This window comes from Zea mays, chromosome 3 (genome assembly GCF_902167145.1).
Source record: "Zea mays cultivar B73 chromosome 3, Zm-B73-REFERENCE-NAM-5.0, whole genome shotgun sequence".
Taxonomy (NCBI): domain Eukaryota; kingdom Viridiplantae; phylum Streptophyta; class Magnoliopsida; order Poales; family Poaceae; genus Zea; species Zea mays.
In genome coordinates, this window is record NC_050098.1 from 133811954 (window position 1) to 133839510 (window position 27557).

Consider the following 27557-nt stretch of genomic DNA (forward strand, 5'->3'; position numbering starts at 1 on the left):
GTGGTGGTCCTTATGGGGACTAAGTGTCCCAATTGATTAAGGAGAAAAGCTCACGCGGTCTAGGTGACCGTTTGAGAGAGGGAAAGGGTTGAAAGAGACCCGGTCTTTGTGACCACCTCAACGGGGAGTAGGTTTGCAAGAACCGAACCTCGGTAAAACAAATCACTGTGTCACTCTCTTGATTTGCTTGTGATTTGTTTTCGCCCTCTCTTTCAGACTCGATTTTAATTTTAACGCTAACCCCGGCTTGTAGTGTGTGCTTAAGTTTATAATTTTTAGATTCCGCCTATTCACCCCCCCCCCTCTAGGCGACTTTTAGTTACACTACCCTGAATCACTATGGACAGGTGCAACGTGCTCCTACCAACACGGTGAAAGTGGTCGGGGAACATACCAAGAGGTTGGCGCGACGATGAGGCCAGACCACGCGGAACAGCTGCTTCCACAGCGGAGCTTGACTACGGCGAGCAATTCCCGCCAGTGCAGGGTCGCCCAGCTTGTCCCGAAGACACGGACGGGTCACCCGGACGCTGGTGCAACTACATGACCACGTGTCGGGGATAGAACACCGGCGCAGAGGAGTTTCACCGGCGGCGGACTCCTATCCAGACGAACGCAGCGATGTTCTGTGGCGAGGTTAACCGACGTGGGCGCGAGTGGGCGAGAGAAAAGGAGGACTTGGTCGCGCGAGCTACCTTTTATAGCCCAAGGCGTCGAGGTCAACGGCCGGGCGGATTGGCGGTGCGTAGCCTGAGTTTCCCGGCAACGATCCGCCATAGGCGGCAAGGTGGGCGAGAACGAGTCTGGTAGCGTGGGCCCATGAGTAAGTCACGCGGGGAGAAGAGAGTGAAGTGCCCTGGCAGACACGCGGGCCCAACGGAGTAGTGAAAGGGGCACGCGCACAAGCGCTGGCGAGAGGATGAGCGCTGCGGAGAGGCTGCAGGTAGGGTCCATAAGCCAATGCGACAGTGGGGATGGCTGGGCTGGCGTGGTGAGCTCCCCAAGTGGGCCGAAGAGAGCAGGGAAAGGAGTTGGGCTAAAAGGGAGGAAGTCAGCCCGAGTAAGGTCTTCTATTTTTTCTTTTTCTTTTTTTCATTTCCATTCCATTTTTCTCTTATTTAAATCTCAATTTAAATTCAAACTTCGTGGCTCATCATTTACAAACTATATTTGTGCAATTAAAAGTACTAAGTTTGAAGATATTTATTTATATATATATTATTTATATTTTCATATCCCTTCTCTTTTTCTCATTTTCAAACCCTACTTTCAATTTAGGGTTTAATCCAACTTCTAGTCCTTTTCATATTATTTTTATCCTTATTATTTTTTATTTTAATGCACAAACATATAACTCCAACATGATGCATATTCTTTTTTTATCATTTGTTTTAATTCATCTCCCTTAATTATAGGTATGCTATTTTGTGATAAAAATATGGCATACAACACAAGAAGATCTCTATATATTCCTTTTTTACAATTTTGAGTATTACAAATCCTACCCCCCTTACAAAGAATCTCATCCTCGAGATTTAAGAAGGACTAGGAAAGAGATGGGGAAAGTCTATGCGTAGTTCTTCTTCTCTTTCCCAGGTAGCCTCATCTTCGCCATGGTGGCTCTATTGTACTTTGCACATCTTTATCACCTTATTTCTTGTGACACGAGTCAGTGTATCAAGAATCTTGATAGGATACTCAGCATAAGTCAGATCATCTTGAACACTAAGGTCCTCCATTGGTAGCTGCTCTTCAGGTACCCTGAGACACTTCTTCAGTTGTGATACATGAAAGACATCATGTACATCCGCAAGATGATCAGGTAGCTCCAATTGGTATGCAACCTCTCCCACTCGCTTTAAGATCAAGAAGGGTCCAATGAAGCGAGGGGACAACTTTCCTTTGACTTTAAATCTTCACATACCCCGGAGTGGTGACACCTTCAAATAGACATGATCACCCTCCTTAAACTCTAGCAGTCTTCTTCGGGTATCCGCATAGCTTTTCTGTCTTGACTGCTCAGTTCTCAAGTTCTCCATTATTTGATGGACTTGTTCTTCAGCCTCTTGTATAATTTTAGGCCCAAATAACTGCCTTTCACCAGTTTGATCCCAATATAGCGGAGTCCTGCACTTTCTGCCATGCAAAGCCTCAAACGGGGACATCTTCAAACTGGCCTGGTAGCTATTATTGTAAGAGAACTCCGCATATGGTAAACTCTTATCCCAACTACCACCATGCTTAAGAGCACAAGCTCTTAACATATATTCTAGCACTTGGTTGGTCCTCTCAGTCTACCCATCAGTCTGTGGATGGTAAGCCGAACTAAAATTCAATCTTGTATCCAAGGACTCATGCAACTTCTTCCAGTACCGAGAAGTAAACTGTGATCCCCAGTCTGACATAATCTTATTTGGCACCCCATGTAAGCATACAATCCGTGCCATGTACAACTCTGCTAGCTTGGCTCCTGAATATGTGGTCTTCACTAGAATAAAGTGGGCTACTTTAGTTAGCCTATCCACAATCACCCATATAGAGTCATACCCAGCAGATGTGCGGGGTAAGCCCACAATGAAGTCCATGCCAATCTCTTCCCATTTCCACTCAGGTATCTTAAGGGGGTGTAGTAAACCAGCAGGTCTTTGATGTTCCACTTTCACCCTCTGGCAAACATCACATAGTGCAACATGTGAAGCAACATCCTTCTTTAGTCCATACCACCAATACTTCTGCTTCAAGTTCCGGTACATCTTAGTACTACCAGGGTGGATTGAATAAGCTGAGTCATGTGCCTCCTTCAATATGGTTTCACAAAGACTATCGATATCAGGAACACAAATCCGATTCTTGAACCATATCATGCCCTGCTCATCCTCCATGAAATCTGGGCCTCTACCTTCTGTTATCAAATCCTTGATCTCCTGAATTTTGGCATCACTAATTTGACCCTTTCGTATTTCTTGCTCTAAGGTAGGTTCCAATTCGATGGTAATCCCTTCAATATGAGCAACTATTCCCAGATTGAGCCTCTCAAAATCTTCTGCTAACTCATCGGGTAACTGGGTGACAATAGCAGCATGGACCTGCCCCTTCCGACTCAAGGCATCCGCAACCAGATTCGCCTTTCCCAGATGATAGTGAATTTCCAGGTCATAATCCTTGATGAGCTCCAACCATCGGCATTGCCTAAGGTTAAGATCCTTCTGAGTGAAAATGTATTTTAAGCTCTTGTGATCAGTGTAGATTCGGCACTTGGTTCCCATAATATAGTGTCTCCAAATCTTGAGAGCATGCACAACTGCTGCTAGTTCTAAGTCATGAGTGGGGTAGTTCAACTCATGTTTCCGCAACTGGCGACACGCATAGGCAATAACATGTCCTTCCTGCATAAGCACACATCCTAGGCCTTGGCGACTTGCATCACAATATATATCAAAATTCTTCTGTAGATCTGGCATAATCAGTACTGGAGCAGCCATCAACTTAGATCTCAACTGATCAAAACTCTCTTGGCATTCCCCAGTCCACTTAAACTCCTTGCCCTTCTCCAACAATGAGGTCATAGGCTTAGCAATCTTGGAGAACCCTTCAATGAATCACCAGTAATAACCTGCGAGTCCCAAGAAACTCCGGATCTCCGAAACTGTACTTGGTGTCTTCTAATCCATTATTGTTGTTATTTTAGCTGGATCCACAGCAATTCCTCATTTGGAGATGATATGCCCGAGAAAATGTACTTCATCAAGCCAAAAGTCACACTTGGTAAATTTGGCATAAAGCTGATTATCCCGTAACTTCTGTAGCACCATCCGCAAATGCTCCTCATGCTCACTATCATTCTTGGAGTAACTAAGAATGTCGTCGATGAATACTACGACGAATTTATCAAGATACTCCATAAACACCTTGTTCATCAAATTCATGAAGTAGGCCGGTGCATTGGTTAAGCCAAATGACATGACTGTAAATTCATATAAACCATATCGGGTAGAAAAAGTCATTTTGGGAATATCAGATGGCCTAATCTTCATCTGATGGTAGCCCGACCTGAGGTCAATCTTAGAGAACACCCTAGCACCTCTCATCTGATCAAATAAGTCATCAATACGAGGTAACGTGTACTTGTTCTTGATGGTGACATCATTAAGTGATCTATAATCCACACACATTCGTTGCGAACCATCCTTCTTCTGTACAAACAGTACCGGTGCTCCCCAAGGTGAGGAACTCGGACGTATATACCCTGCCTCCTACAACTCTGTTAATTGCTTCTTAAGTTCTCGTAACTCTTCTACGGACATTCTGTAGGGGCATTTAGAAATAGGAGCAGTCCCAGGTAAGAGATCAATGACAAACTCAACTTCCCTCTCTGGTGGCATCCCTGGTAACTCCTCTGGAAAGACATCTAGAAAATCCCTAACTACACGGATGTTGTCACCAACAAACTCCTCAGCTATAAAGAACATCGCACGTCTGGAAGAGGTGGTTACTACAATTTGAACTTGAAATATTTCTCCTTTAGGGCTGGTGAGTTCTATTGTACCCCTACCATAGTGTATAATGGCCTTTGCCTTTCTTAACCATGACATACCAAGGATCAGATCTATACTGCTTTCCTCTAATACTATAGTGGTAGCCCAGAACTCTCTTCCCATAATTGTTAATGTCAATCTATGTGTCATATGATTTGCCTCAATAGGCCCTTTAGGTGTAATTACTATCATTGGTTTTCTCATATTTAGCAGTGGTATCTCATTTGTATTGGCATATCGAGCAGACATAAATGAATGCGTAGCACCAGAATCAAACAATACTGTTACAGGAATTGCATAAATATAAAACATACCAAGTGCAATGTCAGCACCATCAGGATTAGCATCTGCACTGACTTGATTAACCCTGACAATAGAATATCCCTTGCTAGGAGTCTGTTGCTTGTTTTGAGCCGGTGTACCAGAATTCCCCATCGGACAAGCATTAGCATAGTGCCCAACCTAACTGCTCTTGAAGCATGTAGGGCCAGTCTTCTGTCCTGTAGGTCTCGCCGGGGTGCCAGTGGGAGCAGCCTGATGAGTGGGAGGTGTCCGTGGAGACCCCTGTGGAGCGTACTGAACTGGGCGTGGTCCTCCTCCTGGACGAGCTGGGGTACCCTGAGGTGGAACGTAGCGAGGACGAACACTGCTGCTACCCTGTACCTGTGAAATAACCTTCCTCTTCAGATCTCCCAGTTGAACACGCTTGTGTTCAATAGCAAGAGCCTTATCAAGCAGCCTCTGAAATGATGGAAATGTGTGAGCAACCAATGCATACTGTAGTGGCCCATTGAGTCCTTCCATGAAGTGCTCTTGCTTCCTTTCATCATCAACCACCTCATCCGGAGCATATCTTGACAGCTGAATGAATTTGTCTCGATACTCGCTGACAGACATGTTGCCTTGCTTCAATGACAGAAACTCCTTCTTGATCTTCATCAATCCAGCAGGGATGTGGTAGTTTCTGAACTATGTACTGAACTCCGTCCAAGTAATAGTGTCAGCAGCATCATGGGCAGCAACATAAGAATCCCACCAGTCAGCAGCAGGACCTATCAGACGACCAGAAGCATAAAGAACCTTCTCCCGGTCAGAGCATTGGGCGATGTTGAGCATCTTATCAATTGATTTCAGCCAATCATCAGCATCTAGTGGATCTGGCGAACTGGCGAAGGTTGGCGGCTTGTCACTCATAAATTCCCGGTGCTTGTCCCAGGGTGGAAGTGGAGGTGGTGGTGGTGGCAGTGGTACTTGCTGCTGTTATTGTTGCTGTTGCACCCTCCTTTCCTGTCGTAACTCCTCTCTCTCCTGACGCAGCTCCTAGTGTATGTCCTCTCTCTCCTGGCGCATCTCTTGGCGTTCCTGCCGCATCTGCGCGTGCATATCTGCCAGGTGTCTGCCATCTGTTGCATCATCCTCATCTGAGCTGCAACTGTTGGGTCAACTCCGGCTGGTGGAGGCTGTAGAGGATCCATCTTAGGTTGTTGCTGTTGTGGTTGTCTAAATATCCTCTGAGTGTGTTGATTGGGAGGTAGATCAATTCCACCACCCTTCCTGGTATTGACCATCTGAGTTAGAAACATATGGTAAGAGAGAATAGTAGACAAGGCAGTAATTATGAAGCATGCTACTTTGGGGGATTTATTAGCTTAGTGTGTCGCCTACTAAAGCTAATTCATTACCTTATGGTGGTACATGCTAAGATGCCCGTCTGTACTATTTCAATCAATCAAAGAAGCAAATCAGGCATTGATCATCAGAACAATCAACCAACATTTTTAATAGAGAAAATAATTTTAATTTTTTGTCCTAGGTCTCCTATCTCTTAAAAAGGTCATAAATGTAGGATTCCAAGGTGTGAAATCTATCTTGTCTCAAAATAGAGAAGGTTAGAATAATCAAAGCAGAACAGTAGAAGGTGAGACAGGATCAAGATAAGTATAGAATGAATCAGAGTAAGGTAAGTAGGTAAGGGTTTTGTCCATTTCTATCTAGGTCTCGTCCTACAGTCAACATTTCCTCTGATACCACTTCTGTCACACCCGGATTTAAGGAACAAAGCCGGGTGCATCTCATATATACGCCAGAGAAGACAACACATATAATAACAGAGTGCATAGAGATAAATGTCATAAATATCATAAATGTACTTATTACATAGCGGAAGTCTTACAAAAATAAATGATAAAATAAAGTGAACTATATATTATTCCCTAGCGCCACAAAGCGAACTGGGAGACGCCACCTAGATCAAGTCGAAAGCCTCAGTGTTAGGCGGCTCCTCTTCGACCACCTGTTCTTCTCCTGTGGGGGGTGTGAGACAGCAAGAGTGAGCTCACATACGATCATAGCTCAACAAGTTGTGGGGAATAATGTGCTTGAACTCACCAAAGGTGGGAGTTCATGTGAAGTGTAAGGCTGATCAACAAAATAAAGGCTGAAGCTAAGCATTGCTTTTATAAGTTGGTCAAAATTTTATTAGCAGTTACTAAGTGTAAGTAAATACCAAACCTTAGCAATAATAGATAAAAGTAATTATAAAATAATCACAATGTGATACAAATGACAAATTAAGTTTAAATTCCATAGATTAATCATGTGAGGGTCCGAGCTGCTTATGACCGTGAGCACGGCTAGTATACTAGTTTTACACTCTACGGAGGTTGCGCATCTTTACCCACAAGTCATGTTACCCATCTGCCAAGAGACGGCCAATCTCATACACCTCTACCGAGGAGGCGAGGCAGTATAACACTATGAGGCCTTTACGAAGTTCCACTAGTTTCAGAAAACCCACTACAGTTTATAAGAAGCTCCAGTGCAGGAATCCCTCGCCTGACCGCCATCGCAGCAAAATCAACCCAAGGACCTCCCTACACTGACCACTCCCCTACTGCCCTTGCCCCTTTCGGGTAAGGTAGTCATCCACTAGCTTTCCTAATTAATCAGCCAAGGGCGTCCCATTAAACCCTTGTGGTAGCACTGTTTTTTCGGGTGGTCGCTCTATGTTCCCATTAACATAATGATCTTAGCATGAACAGTAATAATAAACAGATAATAAAAGTGTAATCATGAATAGTGTATCTCCATACCCAAAACCACAATAAGCAATAGCAAGTACTACCCAAAAATATCCAATGGCAACAAGGTATAAAGATAGCCAAAACTGGGATAACCTATTGGATCCCATCAAAATTAACCTATGCAGATCATTATGAATAATAAGAACATGGCTAGGAAAAAGTAAGTGATCAAGGGCACAACTTGCCTTCAATGAGCTCCTGCTCAGCTACTTCTATCTGTTGAACCTCAGGATCCACAGTAGCTTGCCCGTCTACTCGGATCAACACAATACATACATAGTATAGCAAAAATTAACATCACACCAAACATGTAAATAAAATACACAATAAAAATCTACACATTAAAATAAGAACCTAGGAACATGAATCATTAATTTTGGAGTTATAGATTTTAAGTTATGAATTTCCAAAGGTTTTATGTGCTTAAAATAGGATTAAATGGGAAATAAATTTTCTTACTGTTTTCATGCCAAAACAGAGACTCTAGGTGATAAACATTAATATTACAAAATTTTAGAAACTGGAATGGATCAATTTGGACTAAAAATGAATTTTCTATGAATTAAATAAGTTCTAGGAATTGTTTTTGTATTAAAAATGCATTTCCTAATTCATTTATTCTGATTTTCCCTTCTCTGGATTGCGCCTCAATAACCAAAAAGGTCAGGGGCCCTAGTGTAATAAATCTCTAGACTCAGAATCCCCTATATGTGGACCGCGGGTTGTTTTTAAATAAACCGAGGGGCTCTTTTGCAGTTTTACAGGGCCAAAGGGGTATCTACGATTTCTGACCGCCCGATCTGAAATCTGGGGTCCAGATTAGATTGGCCTGATTAACAATCTCCCGTCACTACCCACCGTTGGATCAGAATTCATCGGTCGAGGATAGCCCGCCACGTCAATCTATTTTTGGTCGTGCGATTACCGATTAACGGCCCGATAGGATCTAGCCGAACCGGAATCACTACGTTCTAATCCTAGCCGTCAATAGTAGATCCGACGGTGCATGCCACTCCTCTCCATCTCTCCCACAAACATGGCGTCACCGCCGCGCTTCTACGGTGGAGAAGTCCGGCGAGCTCCCCCCACATGGTGTTACACTACCCTGAATCACTACGGACAGGTGCAACGCGCTCCTACCAACACGGTGAAAGTGGTCGGGGAACATACCAAGAGGTTGGCGCGACGACGAGGCCAGACCACGCGGAATAGCGGCTTCCGCGACAGAGTTGACTACGGCGAGCAATTCCCGCCAGTGCGGGGTTGCCCAGCTTGTCTCGAAGACACGGACGGGTCACCCGGACGCCAGCGCAACTACACAACCAAGTGCCGGGGATAGAACACCGGCGCAGAGGAGTTTCACCGGCGGTGGACTCCTATCCGGACGAACGTGGCGATGTTCTGTAGCGAGGTTAACCGACGTGGGTGCGAGTGGGCGAGAGAAGCGGAGGACTTGGTCACGCGAGCTACCTTTTATAGCCCAAGGCCGGCTGAGCAGATTGGCGGTGCACAGCCCGAGTTTCCCGGCAACAATCCGCCATAGGCAGCGAGGTGGGCGAGAACGAGTCTGGTAGCGTGGGCCCACGAGTAAGTCACGCGGGGAGAAGAGAGTGAAGCGCCCTAGCTGACGTGCGGGCCCGACGGAGTAGTGAAATGGGCACACGCGCAAGCGCTGGCGAGGGGATGAGCGCTGCGGAGAGGCTGCAGGTGGGGTCCATAAGCCAGTGCGACAGCGGGGATGGCTGGGCTGGCGTGGTGAGCTCCCCAAGTGGGTCGAAGAGAGCAGGGAAAGGAGTTGGGCTGAAAGGGAGGAAGTCAGCCCGAGTAAGGTCTTCTTTTTCTCTTTTTCTTTTTTTTCATTTCCCTTCCATTTTCCTCTTATTTAAATCTCAATTTAAATTTTAATTTAAATTCAAACTTCGTGGCTCATCATTTACAAACTATATTTATGCAATTAAAAGTACTATGTTTGAAGATATTTATTTATATATATTAATTATATTTTCATATCCCTTCTCTTTTTCTTATTTTCAAACCCTAATTTCAATTTAGGGTTTAATCCAACTTCTAGTCCTTTTCATATTATTTTTATCCTTATTATTTTTTATTTTAATGCACAAACATATAACTCCAACATGATGCATATTCTATTTTTTTATCATTTGTTTTAATTCATCTCTCTTAATTATAGGTATGCTCTTTTGTGATAAAAATATGGCATACAACACAAGAAGATCACAAGAAGATCTATATATATTCCTTGTTTACAATTTTGAGTATTACAGATGTCGTACGGTGAACAACATTGGATGGTCGACGGGGAAGAGGTGAGATGGTTTAGGGATGGCTAAACTACGTTGTCGACCTTCAAAGTCGGGCGCAGGGAGGTAGTGGCAACTCTAGCCACCACTATGGGTGAAATCAATCTAGATATATCCCATTTCGTTCTACTTCGATTTCTACATTAACTCGTTCGGATTTGTATTTATGGACATCTCGATCATTTTTTTGTTTTTGACAAATATGAAAATGGGACGAAAATGTTATGAGTGTTTTTCTGACCGTTTTTTGTCGGGGTATCCGATTTTTATCCACATATAATATCTCGTTTTAGATATTATAGTGAACAAATCATAGATGACTATATGCCACATCACAAGAAACTAATCCACAATTGATTATTTTCTTTAGTAGCCATATGTATATTATAATATATTGCTTACATATGTCTAGATGAGATGTTTTAATTGATCTTAATACTACTTTATTTTTATGCTCTATGCAGCGATGTTTCCACTTTTTACATCTCATTCTGATACATTGTTAATTTGTTCCATTTGTTTTGGTTTGTTTTCATCATCTCGCTAGTCCCGTTTTCGATGGTCTCATTTTCGATCATGTTTCCAAAATAAAATGTGAAAATGAAAATAGGAGATGGGTTATCCCAACTAATCATGTTCGTTTTCATCCCTAGACACCACTAGGAGGTGTCGTTAGATAGGAGTCGAGCTACGAGTAGGATAGAGGCCTCCGAATAGAAAATGGAATGATTTGATACTATAAACAGTGGCAATTAGGTAATACTTTGGAAAATTAGGATGATAGAAATCTAGAGTAGGTGGAGATTCTAGATTAAACTGGTGGATCTAAAGATTTCTAAGAATCGATTTAGCTCTTGTACCCATTTGGATAGGATTCTAGATTTTTGGTATTGAATCTGGCTCAGAAAGCTGAACCAAATAGACACGTAGTATTAAGAAGTTCTAATTAGAAGGTGTTTTTATAGAATACTTGAATCATCATTTTGTGTGAAAATGGCTAAATGAATTAGTTAATTACCTTCGAGGTACTTTTGAACATTTCTAGTCACAAATACAATTGGAGCTTCTTTTGATTTTGGATCATTTTACATAGTTTGGATATTTACAAATAGAGATGTACATCACCATATTAGAGAACCTTGATGTATTATAATGTCTTACACTGAAAAAAAAGATATGCTTGATAGAGTTCAACTTATATTACAACAACTAAACGATGATTTTTATTTTTATTATGCTTAGAAGTGATGTTAAAATTTATGGCTATTTGGTAAATTGTTATTTAGTTTTGTTGCATGATTACATTCCACATCATTGTTGTCATTTATAACATACATTTGAATCTTGCATGTTGAAAGCTCTATGAGTTGCTACAATAATATTTGTTACTAGAATATTTTAGTAGTGATCCAACCAATCTACATCTACATTTATATCTATGATTATATCTATATCTATGTCTATATCTATATCAATACAAGTATTTTTATCTGTATCTATATTTTTACATTTTATATATTTATATTTATATATCTATAATCCTAAACTCCATAAACTTTTATCTCGACATGCAAGTTGACAAGTTGTCCACCTCAATATTTCATAATATGCAATTATAGCCCACTGACGTCTATATGATTATGATATACACATCATTAAGATACAACATCCTCTAACATTCATTAGTTGTCCATACTAGTGTGCCAACATTAATTTAAGATAGTTCATTCTTTTACATAAGTAATTATATGTTGCCTAATTTTATTCCAAATTACCCGCAGGGGTATGCTTCTAGTTAACAATATATATTTATCACGGAAGCATATTGTTTGCTTTCATGACAATTCCAAGCAATACCTTGTGTTACTCAGGTGTCTTTGAGACACTGCAAAGAATTTGAGTCCGGTAGTGCTAGCACCATTGTGACTCTTTGAAAAAGCCATGGAAAGTATTTGACAAGATTTATGGTTAGAGATATTTGCTCGTTAATAATTACGTGGGAATCGACATATGGCCATGAACTCAAGGTATGTACAATCCTGAGACTCCGATTTAGTTTTCAAAAAATACAATAAACAGTTAAGAGACTGCATATACAACACTGAGATTCTGGATCATAAATATAACTAAGAGACAACATGTATGGAGAGTCGTGAAGAAACGTACTATTCGCGAAGAGCCTGTCGCTTGTATTTTTTTCACTTAGCCTCTTAGAAACTCCTAGAGAAACCCTATATTACATAGGGTTGTATATGTCGGAATACATTCCAATGTTACAATTAATGTTCGTATTTACCATTAAGCAAGTAGATACTTAAGCATTAAATCATTGTGCAATTACTTTGAATACTAATGTCTATGATATCTGTATCTGGATTTAGTTGTTTAGATACCATCGAAATTAATAGGGTTGTTCATAATGTGTTTGAATTAAAAAAACAATAGCTATTTCGTGCCATAATTAAATTGTTTGATACGGATGATATCAACAAAGATCTAGATAGAAGGTTGGGATATTTTTCACAACTGCAAAATCATTCACAGCAGAATATCTTCGCATTATTATAAGACGAAAACATATTTTAGTAGAAGATTGGACGATATCGAAGTTTCATCTCGAGATATCAAGCAATTAATGTAGGACACATACAATAGATTTGCCTAACCATCACCTTCTATCAGTCCATCCATCTATATATATCTGCACACACCACCACAGCAGGTTGGTAAAAGCACCTCATCCCCCTGCATATACTAACACTGCAAAACTGAAAAGGGTGATAGCAAACTACAATGAGGATTGTGTACATGGCAGCTGTTATGTTTTTGGTTCTTGCAACCATGTCTTCTACCTCCCCATCATTCTGCCAAGCTGGGGGCTGTAATTTTTTTAACTTTTACTTATCTTGCATTGGCTTTTGTGATGTTCACTGGCAAAGAACCTTGCTTGATCTGTATGGTGTTTCATACGTGTAGGCATCGGCTGCCCACGGGCTCCACCACCGCCGTCCGATGAGACATGCTACGAGGACCTCAAGTGTTCGGCTTCGAGGTGCCACCTGGGTTGCATACACAGGGGCTACAAGGGTACGGGTTCGTACTGCCGTGGGAGGGACTGCTGCTGCAAACATTGATGCACCGTAGTGCATCTATGCATTTCATGACCATACAATAAACCTAGATGTGTATCCTTTGCCTCCGACGACTATAAATGAAATGAAATACTACTAAGGTTCAGCATCCGGCTCACACTCGCCCTTCCTTGCTTCACGGACGCGTTGAACTCACCTCACTGCTCCTTCCTCAACGCAGCTTTGCGCCGACGGCCATGGACCCCCGCGCTCGCTCCGACGCGAATCCTCGCGGTCACAGTCATGGATCTTCGTTACTTTATGTCTTCAGTTCAGTTTGGTAGCTGGTTTCAGTTAGCACAAAGTAGCAGTTCAGTTCAGTTTGATAAGGAAGCAGGTTTCAGCTTGAGAACAAACTAGCTACCTCTCAGTCAGCTTGAGATCAAAGTAGCAGTTCGGATGTCACATTAATCACAATAGTAAAAACGATACAATTCCGAAGGCTATATTCTGTCTGATGGCCTTCTAGCCAACCATCGGATCTAATGTTATATCCGATGGCCCATGACAGCCATCGAATATAAGAGCCTACGTCCGACGGCTGTCAGACAGACCGTCGGACATAAGGTTATGTCCGAACGGCTATATAGAATATGTTCTCTTGAAGGTTACACAAACCTAGCCTCATGGGTTGCATAAAAAAGTTGTAGAAAATTGTATAAGATTTTCATAATAGTAAATATCAGCAGCCTGACTGGAGAAGATGGAGCACGGGAGGATGATGTCCGATCTAGCGTCACGGCAGAAAGGCGGCCCAGGCGCAGCAAGCGTTCTTCAAAGCCCAACACCAAATACTACGGCCCACGATGGGATAATTAAACCCATTTGTAATAGATATATATATATATAAACCCTTGTCCGGTTCGGTGAACAGTAGGCTGTAAGAACACAGCGAACTGGCGGCGGCCACGGATCTCTGATCATCGGTCCGAGATAACGAGCGAGTTGCTCTGTTGTGAGAGAAACTACCCACAGTGATCGCGTGTGTTTACATTTGGTACTCAGAGCCAAGTCTGGATCCACCACACGAGTACTGGACGCGGCTCTAGGCGAAGACGACGGAAATGGCTCCACCGCGTCCCGACGACCTCGTGATGCAGATTCTGGCGAATCTCGAAGAAGGGAACAGGGAGACGCATCGGAGGATGGAGAACATGCAGAAAACGATGGCGAACATGGAAACCACCGTGAAGAGTGTGATGGCTGAACAAGGGGAGTTCCAAAAGTCGAAGCCAGAAGTGGAGGCCAAGGTCCAAGAGATCGCCGATGTGTTGATAACGATCCAAGGCAAGGTTGATTGGTTCGTCGAGAAGCAACCGGTGGACGTGTCAGGCAACGACGCGTTGAAGGAAGATGGTGTACCGGCTCCTACCCAACTGGGAGCGTCCTCCGGCGAGGCGGTACATGGGCAAGTTCGCCACCGCACTATTGATCCTTACCAGAGATCGGGTACTGGGTCGGAAATGACCCGGACACCCCCTCCGGTCGAAGGTACAGTCTAAACCATGAACCATGGTCCTATAAATTTGAATTTGGGTCATTTGGGAAACAATCAGCGGGTGGATCCATGGGGGTGGTCTCAGGGATCGGGATTTGGAATGCCTGGGATGAACTTTCCAGTATTCGATGGATCCAACCCTAAATTGTGGAAACATCGCTGTGAGACCTATTTTGTGTTTTACTTTGTGCCCATGGAAAGGTGGATTAGGCTAGCAACCATGCATTTTGAAGGCTCGGCGCTGTTTTGGCTGCAGTCAGTTGAGTCTAGAATCAGGGAAATGAACTGGGAAGGGTTATGTTTAGCCTTGATCACTCTATTTGGGAGGTACCAACACAGTATACTTATCAAGCAATTCTATCACATCCAACATAATTCTTCAATGGGGGAGTACATTGAGTTGTTCGATCTGTTGGTCCACCAACTGCTCGCCCATGAAAACCAGCTAACCCCGACCATGATTACCACTAGATTTATAGATGGGCTTAGAGATGAAATTAAATCTGTTGTTGTGATTCAACGTCCTCCCGACCTCGATACTGCTTGCTCGCTCGCCTTGTTACAGGAGGACGTGCTGCTGCATATGGGAAGGCGCGATGGAAGAAAGATGGAGCATGGTGCAGTCCTGAAGCCAAGTCTGAAGCCTAGTTACTCTTCTAGTGTACCCTCGGCTATGACCGCTACCAATAGGGATGTAATATGGTTTGGAAAATATCCGTTCGGATCTGGATTCGAAGATGGTGAACACTGGTTCGGATGGAATTTTCGGATATTCGGACTTTTTTCGGATAACGGATACGAATACGGATATTTTGTTCGAATATCGAATTCGAATACAATATGTCTGATATCCGTCGGATATCGAATATCCGGATATTTTCTCGGATAAATCTTCTCGGATATCCGGATATCTTATCCGAATACCTGTGTGCATTTTGTTGATTTTTTATAGAAAAAAATTAATAATACACAAATAGTCTTAGAAATTCATGAAAATTTATGGAGGCATAACATATGTTCATATATAATCCTCCAAAATATTTGGACCATAAAATCCACAATATAATAGTGTTTCTTTCATTTCACTTTCACTTGTTGTGTGAATTAAACGTGAAATCACTCTAAGTATTCAAGTTCACTTTATCATTTTCATGTGGAGACTTGAAGTTATATTATTATAGAATGTTTATTAATTTTGGTAACTTATTTGCATTTTAATGATTTTATGCAAAATAAATTAATAACACACACATAGGCTAAAAATTCATGAATTTTACAAAAAATGTGACATATGTACACATATAATACAAAAAATGTTTAGACTCAAGGAGTGGATACATGATTACAACCATGATATGTGTGGAATGATGTCTTACACGATATCCGACAAAAAATTCGTTACCGACAATATCCGTGTCCGACTAGTTCCGTATTCGGCACACAGCTATTCGTATTTGTTTCCAAGAACATCCGTATTTGTATTCGTATCCGAAGCTATCCGTATTCGAATTCGAATCCGAATAAAAATATGAAAACAAATATGATTTCAGTGATATCTGTCCGTATTCGATCCGATTACATCCCTAGCTACCAAGGCCTATAACTCTTCTGAAGAAAGATGAGGTTCAGTCAACAGTGGCAACCGAGTTGAGGATAGCAAGTTGACAGCCTTGAAAGCATACAGGTGGGCAAAGGGGTTGTGCATCAAATGTGGTGAGCGTTGGGATCATGTTCATAAGTGCTCCAACAGCGTACCATTACATCTGGTCGAGGAAATGTGGGCAATGGTTGTGACCGCTACCAAGGCATATAACTCTTCTTGATTACCTGAGCATGGGTTGCACCAAGGGCAACCTGGTGTTTGTATGAAAGCAAGGATAAGTACACAACAACGTACTCAACAAATGCCTCGTTTAGCTGAGGTAGACTAGCTTTATGTAGAGTTAGGCTAGTAGCGGTTGGTTTTAGTATATCAGGTATTTATTATTAGTATATGCCAACTTTTAACATCAACCCATGATTAATAACCCATGAAACATATCTTCCTTCGAGAAACATCATCACCAATGTCGTCGTCATATCCATCGTATCTCAAATCACCTGTAAATCTTATCAATGGTGCTCACAAGGCCACTTTTAACCGTGAGCACAGCTGATATATCAATTTCTTAACCCTCTGTATAGGTGCACACTTTACCCATGAGCCATGACTCCCTTTATAGCTCGAGTTTGCAAGGCTTGTATTCACTTCCAAGGTGAACAACTAAGGACTCACTATGAAGCCTTTGCAAAGATTCTCCAAAGGTATAACCGTCCGTAAGGTTTCCCTGATGTTATAACCACAGTACACATCCCTAATGGTCAAACCACCCTTGGCAAAGCAAGTACCGCACCTCGATCCCCATTGATGGCATGCAGGCTAGGCAAACTGCACATCAGGTTCCTCTAATTAATTAGCTAAAGGTGTCCCATATCACCCCTCATGGTTGCACTGTTTTCTCGGGTCGTCATCCAAGAACCAGTCCTTATGGAGAAGTACTCAAGACGTAGCCCGAGTCTCCTTGATATCATAGACTCATACACAACATCTTGGAAACATCATATCATATACAGAGGATTTCAAAGGTGGAGATTAGTCTCATGGTCCAAAGGACCAAAAGGGCCATTCTATAGGTTCTATTTAAAAGGATAAGAACTGTTGTTACCATCACTATAGCGGTAATTCTTCTTAGTCTCCTTGGTTTTGGAGGTGGTTTAGAAGCTAGATCAGAAAGTGAATCTAGAGATAGCTTTACTTAGTCCCAAGCTACTGTGAAGCCAAGATTGGGCTTGGTGTGTGCTTTTTGTGGCAATGCTCATCATCGTGCAGAATGTCATTCAACTAGTTAGTGCTCCATGTGTGGCAAGGGGTACCTCAAGGAGGTAGTGTTCTTGAAGAATCCAAGTAACAAGGTGACCTCAGTGGTGTGCCTAAAATTTGAAAGATGGGTATTTAAAATTGCTAAGAGGTAAAAATTAATCATATGAAGTCTAACTATATGGTATATATAATAATGTAATATATTACATAGCAATAATTTTATAGCATATATGTGATATATATCAAACAAAATCAAGTTTTAGTTGGTCATATAATTGATCATAAAGTAAAATTATTCAAATACAAGTGACAAGAGACAACCGGGCTAGAGGCAACAGGCGGTTTGAAGTTGTAGTGTGCCAAAATGGTGCTTGGGTTAATAGCTCCATGCGCCTAGGGGTCTTTTTATAGCCCTAAGGAACCAAAGAGATGTTTGATATTCATTTGGAAGGCCCTGGTTGCCTTCTGTCTGCGGGTGCACCGGACTGTCCGATGCACAACGGACACTGCACAGGAGGCAATTTCTTTCCTTCCCTGGCGAAGCTGACCATTGTCGACCGTTGGTCACTCGACACACCGGATAGTCAGGTGCAGCCTGGTGACCGTTGATTGGGCTGACATGGCCGACGCTGATTGCACGGTCGACCATTGGCCAAACGTGCAGCTACCACACCGGACAATCTAGTGCTCATTGGGCAGTCCAGTAAATTATATTTGTGACGCCACGGCAGAAACCCAAGAGCGGCTTGTTCGTCGGCTGATCAGCCTAGGCACCAAACACTGTCCGATGCACACCAGACAGTCCGGTGTAGCCCAGACTGGCCCAAGTTTGGCCAAAATTAGCCAAACATCTTTTCTCCAAATTGGTTTGACTTGAGAAGTTTCCTAGCACTTAGATGAACATAGTTAGCAACTAAAACAAATTACTAAGTTCTAAAATTATACCTTTTATCATTCAATGCAATATGATTTGCAATATGCTCCAAAATGCACTTTTCTTATATATCTCAATTTTCTTTACAAACACATGTGCTTGTATTCATATGTGGAGTTGTTAGTCCATTGTAATGTGTTGAGCATTTAATCACCAAAACAAATAGAAATGATCCAAGGGCACATTTCCCTTTCAAGAATGTGTTGTAATCTTTTTCTATTGCATGTGGTCCTATCACTTGGACAAAGTTTGTCCATTAGTTCAAGAGGAAATTTTGCCTAGTGCTTTCAAGGATAATATGAAGACTTAGTTTGAGAGGCGCTATCAGGTTAAGAGGACCATAGCTGAATATGAGATTTAATTCGACCAGATTATGCATTTGCACACCATGTTGCGCATGATGTATAACTAGCTAGGTATTTTTGATAGGGATTCAGGCTTCTATTCAATGCTTTTTGGGTGCTTTTGCTTTGGACGACTTTCGTTGTACACTAGAGAGGGCTTTAAGGATTAAGGTATAGGACCAATATACAGAGGATTTCAAAGGTGGAGATTAGTCTCAAGGTCAAAAGGACCAAAAGGGCCATTCTATAGGTTCTATTTAAAATGATAAGAATTGTTGTTACCATCACTATAGCGGTAATTCTTCTTAGTCTCTTTGGTTTTGGAGGTGGTTTAGAAGCTAGATCAGAAAGTGAATCTAGAGATAGCTTTACTTAGCCCCAAGCTATTGCGAAGCCAAGATTGGGCTTGGTGTGTGTTTTTCGTGGCAATGCTCATCGTCGAGCAGAATATCATTGAACTAGTTAGTGCTCCATGTGTGGCAAGGGGTACCTCAAGGAGGTGGTGTTCTTGAAGAATCCAAACAACAAGGTGACCCCAGTGGTGTGCCTAGAATAGAATTTGAAAGATGGGTATTTAAATTTGCTAAGAGGTAAAAAATAATCATATGAAGTCTAACTATATGATATGTATAATAATGTAATATATTAAATAGCAATATTTTTATAGCATATATGTGATATATATCAAACAAAATGAAGTTTTAGTTGGCATATAATTGATCATAAAGTAAAATTATTCAAATAGAAGTGACAAGAGACAACCAGGTCGAGGCAACATGCAGACGTCAGGCAACGGGAGGTGTCGTGGAGCCGCTAGACAGGCAAGCGACAGGTGGCACCATGGGCCCAAAGAACAACTGAGCGAGCGACAGGCGACATCACGACTGACGATAGTTAGATCTCGGTTGTGTTGTATGCTACGCTACGATGATTGGGCAAGAGTTTGAGTGGGCAATAGGTGTGTAGGCATGCAACGCGCCTAGAACGATGATGTGCAGACGTGTGGGGCGATTGGGCGTGCAGCGAGTGGGCAATAGCTGTTGTTGCGGCGTTGGCGGCGGAGGAGTGAAGCGAAGCTGACAGCGATGTCCTGAACAAGCAAGAAGAACCATGCCCCCGTGAGCCCAACATGAACGGACAACATATACCCGGCCCCTCGCCGCTAGCTTGTCTATGTCGAGAGTACTGAAACTAATAAGGTAGCAAAAGGAAGCAAACGACCATGGTCGCGAACCCAAGAACCTCCATGGACGACTGCACGGACAGTCTGATCAAAAGCTACTTGTGCTACCAGAAGTACGAGGAAGGAAAGCATGGGTGTTAGATAACTCTTGCTAGTCCGTGTTGTTTGAGTTTCAGTCTGAGTCAAGTTAGTCAGTTAGCTAGTGTTCAGTTAGGCGTCATTCAGTTAGTTAGCGTTCAGTTAGCTCATGCTAAAGGTTGTTCGAGCTGAGCGAGTCACACGGAGAAGAGTGGGCGTCGTGTAGGTCGTGGGTATGGACACGGTTGTGATCGTGGCGTTGATGTATCTTTGTGTTTTGTTTTCCTGGTATTAATAGAGTCTAGAAAACGCTGTTACAAGCAAGCAGCACCAAAACTCGTCTCTCTCAGTGCGCTCTCCGTTCTCTGTTTCAGTGAGTTCGAGAGTCGTGAGATCCTATCGATCTCTATGTCATCAAGTGGTATCGGAGCCGGAACTAGAGAAGATGAGTACGTCGCGGGCGGCGAGGAACCACTCACGAACTCCTCCAAGACGGAACCGGCAGCGATCTCCATCGCCACAACCGAGAGGACAACGTCCGAATGAACGCCGCGTCGTCGTCGAGCGTGTGGTGAGGGAGGCGTCGGCATCAGTGCAATATCCGATGTTGACGAGGACCAACTACAACAAATGGTGTCTGCTGATGTGCGTCAACATGGAGGCACAGGGATTCTGGTACGCTATGGAACAAGAGGAAGAAGATGAGGTTCTGTACCATGATGATTGCCTAGCGTTCGCCGCCATACTACGCTCCGTCCCGCTTGAGATGCTGGCGTCCCTCTCCACCAAGCACACTGCTCAGTCTGCGTGGGAGGCGATTCGTTCGCGCCTCGTGGGGATCCAAAGAGTGAGGGAGACCAACGTCGAACAACTGCGACATGACTTCGGCGACATCCGCTTCATGGAAGGGGAAACAGTCAATGATTTCTCACTGAGAATCACCGGACTGGCCAACAGCATCAATGTGCTCGGAGGGAGTGTCTCTAACGCTGAGATCGTGAAGAAGATGTTGCAGGTTGTTCCCGAACACCTGGAACAAGTCACGATCTCCATCGAAACACTCCTCGACGTCGACGCCATGACGATGGAGGAGGTCACCAGTTGGCTGCGCAACGTCGAGCAGCGCAAGAAGTCTGCGTCAACAGTCGACAACCAGGGCCATCTTCTCCTCACGCAGGAAGAGTGGCTCGCACGGTTGAAGATTTGCGAAAATTTCGGCAACATCGGTGGATCGAGCGGTGGCAACGGAGGGACCAAGCAGAACAAGGTGCATCCTCGACCATGTACCAAAGATGGACCTCCTCGGAAGAACACCAGGACCGAGGCGAGACTAGGACGATGCCGATCCTGTGGCGTGAAGGGGCATTGGGCCAGGGAGTGCCTGACCAAGTCGAAGAAGAAAGAAAAGACCAATGTGGCCGAGGCGAATGAGGAATAGGAGACGAGCCTATTCCTGGTAAGCGCGCATGATGAAGCTGATCCCGTGGTATACTCTGTGATGTCCAGCAACCACCTGGAGGAAGTCCAGTGACAAGAGGAGCTGAGTCTGGGCGTAGTCACCACACCTGGATCCAGTCCTGTCTAGATAAAGGAAGCGAAGGTGCACGCCGAGATCGGGGAGAGGGGCTGCTGACAGCCTCATCGGTGGATTCTCGACTCGGGAGCCACTAACCACATGAGTGGTGTGCACGCTGCGTTCGTGGAGCTTGACCTGACCTCAACGTTCGTGGCTCCGTCAAGTTCAGCGATGGTTCTGTTGCCAAGATCGAAGGACGAGGCACAATACTCTTCCTCGGTGCCTTACTGGGGTGTATTACATACCTCGGCTCAAGGTTAACATAATAAGTCTTGGCCAATTGGATGAGGACGGCTGTGACATTGTCATCAAGAGGGGACTCATGCGCATCTACAGCGATCGTGGACAGCTTCTGACGAAGGTACGACATTCGTCCAGTCGTCTGTACATTCTGGAGATTAGGGTGGAGCATCCCATGTCCCTGGCGGCAAAAGCAGAAGAGGTGTCTTGGCGTTGGCATGCCCGTTATGGGCATCTCAACTTCCTGGCCCTTCAAAGGCTGGCGAAGGAAGAGATGGTCTGAGGGCTCCCCTTCATCAACACCGTCGACAAGCTCTGCGATGGTTGTCTCATCGGCAAGCAACGACGCACGCCATTCCCAGCTGAGGGGATGTACCGCGCCACCAAGCCCCTGGAGCTTGTCCACGTCAATGTGTGTGGCCCGATCACGCCACCCACACCGGGTGGGAAATCGTCATTCCTAATGCTCGGGGATGACATGAGCCGCTACATGTGGCTCATCCTAATTGCTGCAAAGGGGGAGGCGACGGATGCCATCAAGCGCGTCCAAGCTCGTGCTGAGGCGGAGTGCGGGGAAAGACTCTGTGTGCTGCGCACCGACCGCGACGGGGAGTTCACGTCGAACAACTTTAGCAAATACTGTAGTGAGCTCGGCATCAAGCGGACACCTGACGGCTGACGGCGCCCTACTCGCCCCAATAGAATGGGGTTGTTGAGCGCAGGAATCAGACCATCGTTGGCACAGCAAGGTCGATGATCAAGGTCGCTGGGATGTCGGGACGATTTTGGGGAGAGGCAGTCCAAACTGCCGTGTATCTCCTGAACCGTTCACCTACAAGGTGTTTGAAGGGGAAGACGCCGTATGAGGCATGGTTTGGTAAGAAGCCTATTGTGCGTCATCTTAAGGTGTTTGGGTGTGTGGCGTTTGTGAAGGTTACTCGACCCCACCTGTCCAAGCTCGACGCCCGTGGCCTGAAGACAGTGTTCATCGGCTATGAAGAAGGAAGCAAGGCGTACAGGTTGTACGATCCCGTGGCGAATCGGGTTCACATATCCAGAGACGTTGTCTTCGATGAGGGGGTGTTCTGGGACTGGGAGGAGTCTCGGACTGGGACTAGCGACATCGAGCCATTCACAGTGGAGTACATTGTCACCAAGTCCTTGTCGGGAGGAGCAGGGTCAAGCAACGACATCGGATCACTCTATGCGCCAAGAACGTCGTCACTAGCATCGGTGTCATCTGCACAGAAGCCGGTGGAATATGTGGCACCACCAACCACTGATGACGCCCTTGATGCAGATGTCGACAGCGAGGTAGTTCCTAGATACCGGAAGATTGAGAATCTCATCAGAGATCCTCAAGTTGCTGGACTGGCAGCGCGTGACGTCGACATTGCAGAGCTCAACGCCATCAGTGCAGAAGAGCCGAGCACGTTCGCCCAAGCTGAAAGGGAAGCGTGCTGGCAGGAGGCGATGAACGAGGAGATGAAGTCGATCAATGCCAATAAGACGTGGTCCCTAGAAGATCTCCCATCGGGCCACCGAGCAATCGGCCTAAAGTGGGTGTGCAGGTTGAAGCGGAACGAAGCCGGCGATGTGGTGAAACACAAAGCGCGGCTTATGGCAAAAGGCTACGTACAGAAGGCGGGGATTGATTTTGAAGAAGCTTTCACCCCTGTGGCTCGTCTTGAGTCAGTCAGACTCTTGCTTTCCATTGTCGGACATTGCAATTGGGAGGTACACCACATGGACGTAAAGTCCGCGTTCCTCAACGGAGAGATCAAGGAGATCGTCTTCGTCAAGCAGCCACCTGGTTTCATTGACCCCAAGCATCCAGGCAAGGTCCTTCGCCTGCACAAGGCACTGTATGGCCTGCGCCAGGCTCCACGCGCATGGAACACTAAGCTGAACCAGGCACTAATTCGGCTCGGGTTCAGGCGCTGTGAATCAGAACACAGCATGTACACTCGAGGAGGTGGTGCTAGGCATCTAATTATTGGCGTATATGTGGACGATTTAATCATCACAGGTGGCGATCGGGAGGAGCTCACAAAGTTCAAAGTGGAGATGCAGAAGGTGTTCAAGAGATGAGTGACCTCGGCGCTTTGAAATATTATCTGGGCATCGAGGTTCAGCAGACTGCAAGTGGGATCACTGTGAGCCTAGGAGCATACGCCGACAAGATATTGGAACGTGCAGGGATGTTGAACTACCAGTGGCCAGTAGGGGCAACCATGTCTAGTTGGTTTCAGCGACAGTGACATGGCCGGTGATCCAAATGACCGGAAAAGTACCAGTGGTATGATCTTCTTTCTCTCCGAGAGCCCAGTCACATGGCAATCCTCCAAGCAAAAGGTTGTGGCACTTTCTTCTTGTGAGGCGGAATATATAGCAGCATCTACTGCAGCATGTCAAGGCGTTTGGATGGCGAGACTTATGTCAGAGCTCATGGGAAGCCAAGCTACAGCACCGGTGATAATGGTGGACAACCGGTCTGCAATCTCACTGGTGAAGAATCCAGTATTACACGACCGGAGCAAGCATATTGAGACCAAGTATCACTATATTCGACAGTGTGCAGAAAACGCTGAGGAGAACAAGGCAATTTCTGTTGAGCCGATCAGCACAGGAGAACAGCTGGGGGGTTATCTTCACCAAGGCACTAAGTCGTCACAGATTTGAGGAATTGCGGTCCAAGATTGGGATGCAAGAAATAAGAAGAGGACAGCAAGACTTAGGAGGAGATTGTTAGATAACTCTTGCTAGTCCCTGTTGTTTGAGTTTCAGTCTGAGTCAAGTTAGTCAGTTAGCTAGTGTTCAGTTAGGCGTCATTCAGTCAAGTTAGCGTTCAGTTAGCTCGTGCCGGAGGTTGTTCGAGCTGAACGAGTCACACCGAGAAGAGTGGGCGTCGTGTGGATCGTGGGGATGGACACGGCTGTGATGGTGGCTTTGATGTATCTCTGTTTTTTGTTTTCCTGGTATTAATAGAGTCCAGAAAACGCTGTTACAAGCAAGCAGCACCAAAACTCGTCTCTCTCAGTGCGCTCTCCGTTCTCTATTTCAGTGAGTTCGAGAGCCGTCGATCTCTGTGTCATCAATGGGCAGGGCGGTGGAGGTAGATGAGGCATGGCACTGATCCGAGGGCGGCGTAGGAGGGAGAGTCGGGAGAAAAACGTCAACGCCGACAGCGGACCACCTTCGCTTCCCCCGCCCCGGGGCCCACACCCGCCTCTGCGATGCCAGGCTTCGCCGCGCCACCCGCCCTTATCGCCTACACCGACGTCCCTCTCCTCGCCTCTTTCTGCTTCTGGCGACAGCAACTCCTCCGGGCCCAGCTTGTCGCCATTACTGTCTGATAAGGTACTCCGCGTGCTAAACCTTTGCCTGCAGCGTCCGGCGAGCAAATGCCTGTCTTCAAGGAGCAAGTCTTATAATTGTTACTGGTAGTAGTAATTAAGTGAACAGTATGTACCTAAAAAGTTAAAAATATGACTTGCTGAGAAACCAAGCAAAAACAAATTGAAGCAGATCGTGTAACAGATGTCGATGTCATTACAAGCAGGATTCAGAGAAAAACAAGACATGTGAAATCAATGCTAAACACCATGGGATTCCAGGACAAAGACAGAAAACATGTAGATAGAGCAGATCACATCCATTACATTTTTTTCAGAACTGCTAATCATAATCCTCCGTTAACATCAGCACATAGCAAGAAGCTACCTCTTGAAAACAACAACGCACACCTATAACACAACCATGACGTGCTAAACTAAGCACCTCCATCAGTAGCGAGCAGGCGCCGCAACCGAACCGCCTAGGCGCGCTCGCCGCGGATGCGGCGCGCGAGCTGGATGTCCTTGGGCATGATGGTGACGCGCTTGGCGTGGATGGCACAGAGGTTGGTGTCCTCGAAGAGGCCCACCAGGTAGGCCTCGGCGGCCTCCTGCAGCGCGGCGACGGCGGAGGACTGGAACCGGAGGTCCGTCTTGAAGTCCTGCGCGATCTCGCGGACCAGACGCTGGAACGGGAGCTTGCGGATCAGCAACTCCGTGCTCTTCTGGTACTTGCGGATCTCGCGCAGCGCGACGGTGCCCGGGCGGAAGCGGTGCGGCTTCTTCACGCCGCCCGTCGCCGGCGCCGACTTGCGCGCCGCCTTCGTCGCCAGCTGCTTCCGCGGCGCCTTGCCGCCCGTCGACTTGCGCGCCGTCTGCTTCGTGCGGGCCATCGGGGAAGGCTGGGGACAGGGAGGCCGAGGAGGCTTTGCTCTGTTCTGGGGTTCGGAGTTCGGACGGGGCGTGGGGCTCTGGCTTCGCGGTGGCCGGTGAGGAGTTGCGGGCAGGCGGGAAGGGGTTAAAGTAGGAGGCGGCGGGTGGATTTGGTGCTGCGCGCGCGGAGGGTTGGGAATTTGGCCGTGCGCGGGAGGAGGGAGGAGAAGGGAGGGTGGGATGCGCGCCGTTCGATTGCGTTTGAACGAAGGGTGGAGATTGGTTTTAGAGGGGTCACGCGGATACCGATCCGTGGGTGGTGAGCGCGGCCATTGGCGGAGCGCCATCTGGCAGCCACCTGAGGCCAATAGTCACACATACAGTACTGCCGCATCATAGTTTGTTTGGCGCTACGGGACATTCCTTTCCCTCCATGGAAGATGGAACGGCATTGCACTTGCGGTGCGGAAATCAACTTTTTATGGCTAGTTTGGAAGAAGGGGGTAGAGAGAAAATTAGAGGGCTAAGAGCATCTCCAAGAGACTAGCTAAATAGCTTGTCAAGGTAAATTTTTGCTACTTAACAGTAAAATAGTTCTCCAACAGACTAGCCATTTAACATGCCAAGCTATCCGGCTCTCTAAATTGATTCCTTCACTAGCCAAATTTGGCCAGCAACTCTCGCTAGCCAAGTTAATTTGTATGTTGAAGAGTCTGTTGGAATGTGATGTTATATATACAGTTTAATCTTTATGGAGAGACAAATAAAGAGTCAAATAGAGAGTAAAAAATAAAGAATCTCTTGGAGATGCTCTAACATCTTTTTTATTATCTTAATAGCAAAATATTTTGGCAGCTTAGGAAACGGAGAAATGTTGTGGTGTTCCGCGGGGAAAGATCACCACTTGCAACAACCATGCTGTTGTGCCGCTCTGAAGCTGAATTATGGAGATCCAGGCTACGACATGAGGACTACCAGATCGTGGCTGCCTGGTGTCGTGCTTTGTATGTAACATAGCGTAACCACATCGATGTAACCTAACCCCCCCTATGTACTAACAAAGGCGTTTTGGCCACAAAAAGTAATGCAATTCAGGTGGGGATCCTATCCCCCGGTGACATTCAAAAAAAATAGCAAAATATTTTGGTCCTTTCAATTCTCTCCATTTCTCGTCTCCCAAACTAGCCCTCCCCATACGAGACGGTGCTTTCTTGTTACATGTCTATTCCAACGCCGCCGCAGGAAAGAATAAAATTGAAACGGGGACGAACTTTTGTTTTGCGAGAGAAAACTAAAGTCATATGTTATGTAACCACTGACATGATTGATAATTTTCATGCAACTTCATGAAAGGTATGAAAGTTGTGTTTTTTAAGCACCCTATGAGGAGTTTCAAAAATTTTATGAAATTGGTCTTTAGTTTCAATTTTTTAAAAACTAGAGCGGCTAGACCTGTTTGGATGAAAGAAGTTGGAACGTACCTGGATCATATATTTCTCATCTCGTGACTCTACGCGCACAGAGCAAAGAGAGGGCAGGTGCCTCCGAAGCCCTTGCCGTTCGAGA

At 45.1% G+C, this 27557-nt stretch overlaps 2 protein-coding genes across 2 annotated transcripts; one reads left to right on the forward strand and one right to left on the reverse strand.

Annotated features, from left to right (window-relative positions):
• Nucleotides 1-12664: 12664 nt before the first annotated feature.
• On the forward strand, nucleotides 12665-13179 carry LOC542003 (basal endosperm transfer layer 3). Its single transcript, NM_001111651.2, has 2 exons — nucleotides 12665-12820; nucleotides 12916-13179. Exons 1-2 carry the CDS (start codon nucleotides 12733-12735, stop codon nucleotides 13071-13073), a joined length of 246 nt encoding a protein of 81 aa, NP_001105121.2. The 5' UTR covers nucleotides 12665-12732; the 3' UTR covers nucleotides 13074-13179.
• A 12115-nt stretch (nucleotides 13180-25294) lies between these two features.
• On the reverse strand, nucleotides 25295-26461 carry LOC103650575 (histone H3.2). The gene has a single exon (XM_020550309.2). The coding sequence runs from the start codon at nucleotides 26336-26338 to the stop codon at nucleotides 25601-25603; it is 738 nt and encodes a 245-aa protein (XP_020405898.2). The 5' UTR covers nucleotides 26339-26461; the 3' UTR covers nucleotides 25295-25600.
• Nucleotides 26462-27557: the final 1096 nt, after the last annotated feature.

Bases quoted from the DNA above. Each gene is read 5' to 3' on its own strand.
- LOC103650575 (XM_020550309.2), bottom strand. From the start codon at position 26,338: ATGGCGCTCCGCCAATGGCCGCGCTCACCACCCACGGATCGGTATCCG.
- LOC542003 (NM_001111651.2), top strand. From the start codon at position 12,733: ATGAGGATTGTGTACATGGCAGCTGTTATGTTTTTGGTTCTTGCAACC. The intron at 12,821-12,915 runs GTAATTTTTTTA...TCATACGTGTAG, and splicing joins ATTCTGCCAAGCTGGGGGCT to GCATCGGCTGCCCACGGGCT.